We start from the raw sequence: 9,939 nt of genomic DNA, 5'->3' as shown, positions 1-9,939 counted from the left end.
GCTGGCAGGGGCGTCACCCTGGGCCTGCCCTTTTGTGCTGGGCTTCAGCTGCAGATCTCAAGGCTGCTTCCAGGGGCATGGGGCCCTCAGCCTTTGTTTTTCTTTGCTTCTGCACCTTACAACATACATCACACCTTATTTTCACACATCCAAACACTGTTAACACCACTGACGCGTAACATATTTTACACATCCCACTACGTAGTTAGAGCTATCTTGATTTGGAGTTAAATAAATTTCCTTTTGGCTTGAGAGGTTTGTGTGTGGCCACCCTTCTTGTTGCCATCTTTGAGCTAGGTGGTAACAGTAGTATGCATGAGAGAAGACGCCGCAAGATTTGTGGACTTCTATGTGGTGTCAGCTGATAATGTAGTGGGCTGGTCTGGACAGACAATGCCAGGGCTGAATTTTTGTCCCAGTCCACCCCTGATGATATGTAATGATTAGTGTAGGTTCATATTGGTGCAAAAGAGAGCATCTTTAAACCTAATAACCTTACAACTTATTAACATTTCATTCCACTTAACATAACTAATTTCCAGACACTGTATGTTGACAAATAGATATAGAAACCTGTAACTACCTCCATTATGCAGCTGAGGAACATAATTTGGTTGTGGCTATAAGGCCTATTTTAATGTAATGGAACTGTTTGGGCTTGGTGGAGGAATGTGCTCTATCTACTGAGTGCATTTGTAGTTCCTCCTGTTACCATTTTCACTTGACCTGTTCCAAGAAAAGAAAATTATATAAATCTCCAGCGGAACCGACAGTACATGACATCTCACATGTGTGTGAGGTCTCTACAAGTTGATTCTGATACTGTACTTGATGAATAACTATAGACATGGACCAGGTTTAGATTGAAGTTGTCATTTTATTTTTAAAAAAAAATCAGTATATCTGTAGCTCAGGGTTCATATACATTTTTTGACCAATGGATTTCCATGATTTTTCCATGACTTTTCAATAACTTTAAACGAAATTTTCCTGACCAAACATTTTGTGAAATCTCGGAGTGTACATGAAAAAGTGACAAAATGTAGTATTTCAGCTAACAATGAGAATTCCAAAGCATACAGTATACCTTAAATGACACAAATGAATGAGAGACAATAGTTTGATAGAGGTCTTTGTCTGTTGTAGCCCATGGCATGTACTTTTCCATTTGTAGCACAAGCATGGTTAAATCGACACCTCCCTGGTATAGTGCATTATCCCGCCTGCTTCCCCACCGAACTTTTCGATAAGTATGAGAGCGTACGCCTGCTTAAATTTTAAGCGTATTTCTCTTAAACGCATATGAATTATTTAAAACTCAGCGTAAATTAACGACATGAAAATATGAATATAACAAATTCCCATGACTTCTCCAAAACTTTTGGGATTTCATTTTTTCAAGCACTGTTCCAGGCCTAGAAATAGACACTTTACAATTCCATGACTTTTCCAGGTTTTTCATGACCGTAGGAAGCCTGGTAGCTGGACTGAAGGTGAAGAACCGTCCCAGCTGAAGATTTTCAGATCCTTTTCGAGAGTTCAAGGATAAGTTTCTCCAATCTCAGAAGGACCCTTTCTCCTTATCCTCTTCCTCTTTTTGCCCTGTAAACAAACACAAACATGTCAGACTCTCCATCTGACAGCAGCTGCAGGGACCTTGTTGCATAATGTGGCTACTTACATAATTATCAGCCGCCGTCCACTCAGGGAAGCGATCATTGTGGATCTGCATCTCCTTGTCAGCTTCTGTGTAATATTCTTTCTGCTCGTCGTTGGACATCGAAGTCCACTGTGGACACAGGACAACACACACAGGCTTAAATACACAGATATCAACATTAACTGGTGCAGGTCCTGCATTGAAACCTCCCACAGTGTATTTGTGACAAAATGCTAGAATTCCTCTTTTCCAATTTAGATTGGTTCACTGGTCACGTGACACAAGTCATTCCCAAGAACAAAACTTAATGAGTTACAGCAGAACATTTTAGAAGACAATAGATGACGGCACAACGCTTGTGAATCTTTAATCAAACTGTGGTGTAATTGTATGATACTGACTTAAACACACAGAATAAAGACACCTACTCTCTGTCCAATGAGTCTGTTGACAGACGCACAGTCAGACTTTCCCATCTCGGTCACAACTTTTGGCCTCTGTTCCTTGCGGTAAATCATGAAGGCGTTTGGTGGCTTCTTAACATACGGCATGTTCTCGGGGTCCGGCTGTCGGTAAATCTTTCTCTTTCTATGGGAAAACAGAAAATAACACAGGCAGAGATTAATTTCTGTGTGTCAAACTGTGATCAAGGACACAAACAATAAAGTTGACCAGGATCTTGGAACATAAATAAAAATAAATATGAAATATAAGGTGAGTGTGATTAGATTTTGAGTCTGGCTTTGTTGTGGACACAGATGATGAACAAGGCAGGTGGACTTACTTTAGAGGGGGGCAGGTCACTGGAGGATCATTACTAACAACAGGAGCTGGATTGTCCTGATAATGGAAAATCCACGCTCCATTCCTACATAGACACAATCAGGGAGACCCATTAGCTGAGTGAACATTTGGGTTGGAAAATACACACAGAGGCTCACAGTTGTGTGTTTGTTTGCATTTCTGTGTGTGAAACTTACACAAATCCAATAGGAACCAGGTTGTTCACCTGGTCCTGAGGTAAATTCCCAACTGGGTTGTTGTTGAACTAGAGACATGAACAGACACAAAGTTTCAGTTACTGCCTGATAGAGCTGCAGTGGAGAAAAAACACAGCCCGTCCACTTTATACCAAACCAGACCTTTGTATAATGTAAAGCAGTGTTGTGCATATGTTGTTCATATTTTTCGTGAACGATGAACTGAATGAATCTTTTTTTATATGATGAACGTGAGTATGCCACTAAAATTCCCATGCATTTCTTTAAAATCATCATCGTATCAGGCCATCATGAAATGCCAGGAGTGAGAGAAAATGTGTGTGTGTGTGTGTGTGTGCATTGTGAGCCCAGACAGCGCACCCACACACAGGCCCCGGTGACCAGCCCCCACTCACTCGCTCACAGTGACACACGCAGTGAGGTCAGAGCTTGTTCACTTGAAGCAGCCGGTCAGTGACTTCGTAGAAGAACAGTGGAAACACAGAGTTTCTTTGGTCTGAGCTGCTCAGTGATCAGAGCAGAAGCTGCAGCTGGTTTGTGCCGAGCTGGAGTTTCTGTGTCCTCCTCAACTCTGACCTGCTCTCACTGGAACTAATTAACATATGTTTGTTGGATTCGCTCCGGAGTTTGAGGCTGCATTTAAAAATCATGAAAAATGACTCGTCAGCATGTGCCCAGTACGAGACGCTCACAGTGTTAAAGTGAGCGGAGTGACACAAGGACATGACCCGACACCATTGATTCAAAACACATGATTGTAAGTTTGTCACCGAAATCATCCCAATCCACTGAAGTGTAGTCGTTCATACCCTACCTGTTGTTGGCTGTGATGAGCTGTCTGGTTGTACCAGTGGCCTGGATACGTTACAGGTGGAGGCAGGTACCTGGAAGAACCCGTTTCAACATCAAGTCCAGGTGTAGGCAGGAATGGCTGATGAAGGCGGGGAGATGCTGCACCCAGGGGCATGGGGGTGTTTGACTGAGGGCTCATCACTTCCTCAGCTGCGGCAAAACCAAGAAGAGGAGAATCAGTCATCTCCGCAAACAGTTCATGCATCAAGGTGCGGCCCATGCCGATCTCGCCCCTGCTCTCCAGCTCCTTAATGGAACAGTCTATCAGTGAGTTTAGTTCCATTATTTTTGCAGCTGATAATATTCATATTTATTCTCTGACCGTTAAAGCAAAATGAGATTGAAATGGAGAGGTTCACTCTCCACATGTCTCTGAGGTCTCGTTAAATGCAGCACGTTAAATATCGTCACCTCCCTAAAATAATGGCCAAGTAATTTTTGACATATGATTTGTTTTACCTAAATCACCTCCTCATGATGCTGGCCAACTCTGGTAAAATCGCCTACATTGAATAGATCATGCAATTCTACCCCTGTAGAATAATGGCCTTTGTCAAGTTTGTGACTTGACAAAGGCCATTGTCTATTGACGTAGGCAATTTTACAAGCTTTTCAAGATGGTGGCTGCATCAAGAAGGACGAAAATCTTCCTAGCCGCTGAAGTTATTTCCATGATTCAGGGCTCGTCCCCTGTTGGTAAGTGATGAGGTTTACAATAATATAGGCTAGGCTATTTGGTCAGTCTTTTTAGTCAGCAGAATAGCTAGGTCCATTAAGCTAGCATATAGCAAAGAGTGGAATGGCTCCAGAATCTGTGGCAGCTACAAGTGATAGGCTTTCTGTCAACTCTTTTCGAACAATATTTCATGTACAGTTTGTCTAATTTTTTCCACATTACATGATCTAATTAAGAAAGATAATTAAGAAAGCCAGCAAGAAAGATTGAAACCGTATTGTAATCTAACAGCTAGATATTATGTGTACAACTAAAACATTATATTATAATGAATGTTTTTCAGAATAATCACACATTTGTGAGTAGACCTCAAAGGGTTAAAATGTTTTACCTTTTTGGTAGGAGATGCACTTGATAATTCTGTCACCAATCCGGCCTCATCCACTGAAAATGACAATGAGGCAAGCGTTGAAGTGATGAAGCAGCATGTACCAGGCAAAGACTGGTTCAGATGGAGCAGGCAATACCTTAAACACTCCCTTTGATGTTGTTGAAGAAGCAGAAACATCCACACCATGTAGAGGAAATATCCAATGATCAAGTTGTCATAAGCAATGCAGATATACCCCATCCTGTGATGAGTCCTTTGAAGGTGGGATCATAGACCATCCAGAACTCAAAGAGATCAAAGTTAAACACAGAAATACCTTGTTGCAGGGCACACACAAATGGAGTTTGATAGCATGCTTAGTACAATTGAACACAAAATAGTTACGGACAACTTCACCCCGAGTACGTAATCATACTCCAGACTCCAAGAATCAGCCCATCACCTTACCATGTGAAGGTGCTCAAGCATGAGGAGTTCCTGAAAATGAATTGATCTTACTTCATTAGCATCAGACCAGGCAAAAAAGCTGGAGATCTGACTGTGCTCTGCCAATCAAGGAGAAAAAGTTCAAGGACCTCCAGTCTATGAAACACGTCATGCCCGTTGAGTGTCATCACTTCTTTGACAATTTGCCACATTATTAGGTATCAGTCAAGAAACCAGCAAAGAGCCGAAGGGAGAACTGAGGAGATGCACACGCCTCCCACGATTTGTGACTCCCAAAAGTCACAAAGGCATGCCTTTATAATTTATTCCTTTAATGTTACAGAATTTTAGAACTTTTGTTATAAGAATGTCAATAGTCATCTATTGTCAGAACCTTTTTGATTGAATTCATTAATAAATATCATATAGTCAATATTTGGTTAATTTTTTTGTGTTTTCTGAGAAACCTGAAAAAATGACTTGGGACATTAGTTTAAGAGGGTGACGATATTTGAGATGTGCAGGAACGTTCTGATTTGGTTGGTTAGGATGCAGATGCAACAGACCCAGTTACGTTGTTAATATTTGTTGAGATTGTTTATATGTGTAATGTAGTTATAAATTAGGGGAAAAAATAAATGGGGGAAACTCAAACTACATTCAGGGGTCAGCAACCTTTTTGACAATTAGTGCCAATGTAAAATGTTCTTGTTAATTAGCGTGCCACATCAACATTTTTTATATTAAGTTTATTATTGAACCACATTAACATTTCCTACAGACATGCCATTTGATTCCATCCATATTGGCTATAGCCTATATAGAACAACACTTTAAAGAAACATGTTTATCTCATTATGATTGCAATAATAAGTTTGTTATTAACCCCACCAACCACACTCATATTCAGAATTGCGAAAGCTAGTTTCAGTCGCATGGTTTCCGTCAGTGTCAAAGACTGTGAGAGAGTTTGCTTGCTTCCCATACCTGGACACTGTACGTGTGATGGATTCTCCCTCGTCTGCCTGATCCTTGAAACTTCTTTCGTGCCTTGTCCCAAAGTGGCGCCAAACACTGGACGTTCGCAAACAACATGTTCGAAAACACAACGCCTTATGGAAAACAAATCCATAGTCTTCTGCCAGTGTCTTGGTTTTTTTTAGCTAGCGGGCATCCCACCACCAATCCACCTGCGCGGATGCACTTCACGGAGATTCATGTGGGGTGGGAGGCTTCTTCTTATTATTATTTAATGGTGATTGGCATCCAGCCTATGGCGCACTACTGGCACCTAGTGGCTGGGAGGTGTTAACACCGATCAAGCTAAATAATACAGGCTGCGTGACGGCAAAACCTTGGAACATTTCTTTGATAAGAAATCGCCTGTGTGCCAATGATTATGGCGCCATGTGCCGTAGGTTGCTGACCCCTGAGTCAGGCTGTGTTTTTACTCCACTGGAGCTCTTTCAGGCAACTGAAAATGTGTGTCTGTTCCTATGGTCTGTTCATGTCAAGTAGGCCATTTCTGGATACTTCATAGTACTGTTAAACCACTTTGCTCAGTAAGTTCATAGATAGACTGATATGCCTGTGCTCAGGATCTCTCTGACTACCTACATACTGAATATCAAACATATTTACTCTATAGATTTGGAGATTTTTCAGATTAAGGTCCAACATTTTCACTGTGGAATTGATCATTTCAGGATACTTCAAAGTACTGTCAAAAGACTTTGCTCAATAAGTTCCAAGTGATACGGATATGCCTGTGTTCATGACCTCTCTGACTTTCAATATACTGAAGATCAAACATTTTTACTGTATAGATTAAGAGATTTTAAAAGTAAAGTCCAACATTTTCGCTGTGGAAGTGATAATTTCAGGATACTTCAAAGTACTGTAAAAAGACTTTGTTCAAAAAGTCCAGAGTGAGACTGATATGCTTCTATTCCCACTTCTATGACTAGTCCCCTTTCTGGGAATCTGTAACTGTCCAACAGCGATATTTTCCATTTCTTTTGGTCGCAGCGTGAAAGACTTGTGAAAGATCTCTTTGTGTTTGTTATTTGTGTCTAGCTTTTAGTTTATTATCTTATCCTTTTATAGGGATAATGCTGAGGTTAGATTGGGGTACCCCTTTACACTACACATAAAATCTATACAGTAAATATGTTTGATCTTCAGTATGTAGGTAGTCAGAGCGGTCCTGAACACAGGCATATCAGTCTCACTCTGAACTTATTGAGCAAAGTGTTTTTATAGAACTTTGAAATATCCAGGAATTAACTGATTTGATTGTACATTGTTGGACTTTACTTTTAAAAATCTCTTAATCTATACAGTAAATATGTTTGATATTCAGTATGTAGGTAGTCAGAGAGGTCCTGAACACAGGCATATAAGTCTCTCTCTGGAAGTGTTTTCACAGTACCTTGAAATATCCAGAAATTAGCTACTTGACGCCAAAAATGTGTGACATTTATTTAGTAAAATCTCTAAATTGATAAAGTAAAAATGCTATTCATAAAATGACACGTGAGACGATATATACTTCTTGTGAATATAATCCAATCCATTTCAATTATGCATTTTGTGTATGCTCCATGTCAAATTGTTTTGAAAAAACGCTTTTGATGCGTTTACCATAAATGTCAGTATATGCGCGCAGTAGAATTTCTATGTCGGCTGCAGAGACGTGAGTGTCGGCTGGCTTGACCGCAGTCTCAGGACCTTGGGAACAACCTGGTTCATTTTGGATTTGTGTAAGTATCACCAACAGAAATGCAAACAAACACACAACTGTGAGCCTTTGTGTGTATCTTCCAACCCACATGTTCACTCAGCTAATGGGTCTCCCTGATTGTGTCTATGTAGGAATGGAGACTGGATCTACTATTATCAGGACAATACAGCTCCTGTTGTACGTGATGATGCTCCAGCGATCTGCCCCCCTCTAAAGTAAGTCCACCTGCCTTGTTCATCATCTGTGTCTGACCACAACAAAGCCAGACTCAAAATCTAATCACACTCACCTTATATTTCATATAATTATTTCTTATTTATGTTCCAAGATCCTTGTCAACTTTATAGTTTGTGTCCTTGATCACAGTTTCACAAAGAAATGTATCTCTGCCTCTTTTTTTTAATGTTTTCCCATAGAAAGAGAAAGATTTACCAACAGCCGGACCCCGAGAACATGCCGTATGTTAAGAAGCCACAAAACGCCTTCATGATTTACCGCAAGGAACAGAGGCCAAAAGTTGTGGCCGAGCTTGAAACCTCCGACTGTGCATCTGTCAACAGACTCATTGGACAGAGAGTAGGTGTCTTTATTCTGTATGTTTAAGTCAGTGTCATACAAACTTCACCACAGTTTGATTAAAGATTCACAAGCGTTGTGCCGTCATCTATTGATCAGTGTCTGAGACAGCACTTCTAAATTGTTCCTTTGTAACTCTTGACACTGTGACTCACTAAGTTTTGTTCTTGAATGATTTGTATTTACTGTCACGTGACCAGTGAACGAATCTAAATTGGAAATGATAATTTCTAATATAATATAATTATGACAGTTATTATGACTCACAGTCAACTCATACATGTTCACATTATTTTGTAGCCACATTATTCAGCAAGGTCACTGCAGCTGCTGACCGATGGAGAGTCTGACATCTTTGTGTTTGTTTACAGGGCAAAAGAGGAAGAGGATAAAGAGGAAGAGTCCGGCTGTGACTGGAGAAACTGATTATTGAACTCGCCAGAATCATCTGAATACCTTCAGCTGGGATTGTTCTCTATTGACTCAGGTGAGTCATATGACTTGAGGATCTGTGGTGGAACCTAGACCCCATACAGGAAGTGGTCTATGCAGACAATGTAAGAAAATCTAAAGCATTATTTTCATTCCAACAACGTGGTTTTATCACAGGGACCATGGACAGCTCACAGCACCTAGTCTGGGGCAAACACCCAGGGAGCCATGCACTGCTCCACTAAGTCCACTGACGGTGTTGCTGTGAAGAAAGGTTGACCTCATTAAGAAAACTATCGATCATTATGCGATGATCGATGTTGATGTTGTGGCGTCATTTCAATCAAATCAACATATAAACTGTAGCGCGCGAGAGACGTCAGCAGAGAGGGAGAGCAGCGGAGTCGGTGTACTTTCCCCTCAGGTTCCAGGATCATAAATATGCTACGCAATACTTTTATATAATCAACCACTAATAGTGATGAATTCGACCTGGTACAAACTGTAGAATTTAATCAGGAGGCGGCACAGCAAGATTTGATAGAGACGCCTCGCAATTCTCTGTTCTTACTCTATTCTCCTCCTCCGACAATGATTTATTGACAGAAAACCTGTCAATGATCTGAATATCTTTAATTTATTATCTAGGGCAGCGGGGATCCATCTGATTGGCCAAATATATTGACACTCAGAGCGTGAATGCATAACACATGGAACTACATCTTCCGCAGTTCAAGCAGTCTTTTGCGATGTGTGTATCGCACATGTTGATATCGGTGATATCAGGATACATTTTCAATACATTGTTCAGCCTACACAAAGAGCTGCATTGCTCCACAGCAGGCATTGAGAACTGACAGCATATGTCACATGTGCGCACACACACACACACTCACACACACACACACACACACACACACACACACACACACACACACACACACACACACACACACACACATCGAGCGGTATTTGTCAGCCCAGTGTCGTCCAGGATACTGACCTCCAGTTGCCACCGCTGGAAGTCAATATCACTGTCAACTCAGGAACAGCATCCATTGTCATGGCAACAGGGGTTCAGACACACTCACATGCACACACTGTCAAACACACAAAAAACAAATGCTCCTAAACAAATTATGAGATCGATGTGATGATCAAAAAAGAACATTTGAAAGATAA

The 9,939-nt window shown here is 40.9% G+C and overlaps 1 protein-coding gene across 1 annotated transcript in view; it reads left to right on the top strand.

Moving 5' to 3' along the window:
• The first annotated feature begins 8,202 nt into the window (after window positions 1-8,202).
• The window catches only part of ptprz1b (protein tyrosine phosphatase receptor type Z1b), a 65,847-nt gene continuing 64,110 nt past the window's right edge, over window positions 8,203-9,939 (top strand). The window contains exon 1 of the mRNA XM_061080322.1: window positions 8,203-8,325. Coding sequence (XP_060936305.1) covers window positions 8,203-8,325 — 123 coding nt within the window. The remainder of the gene's footprint in view (window positions 8,326-9,939) is intronic.

The sequence above is a fragment of the Limanda limanda genome, chromosome 1 (assembly GCF_963576545.1).
Source record: "Limanda limanda chromosome 1, fLimLim1.1, whole genome shotgun sequence".
Taxonomy (NCBI): domain Eukaryota; kingdom Metazoa; phylum Chordata; class Actinopteri; order Pleuronectiformes; family Pleuronectidae; genus Limanda; species Limanda limanda.
Note: the sequence above shows the minus strand (reverse complement) of the source record. Positions and strands in the feature narration are given on the sequence as shown.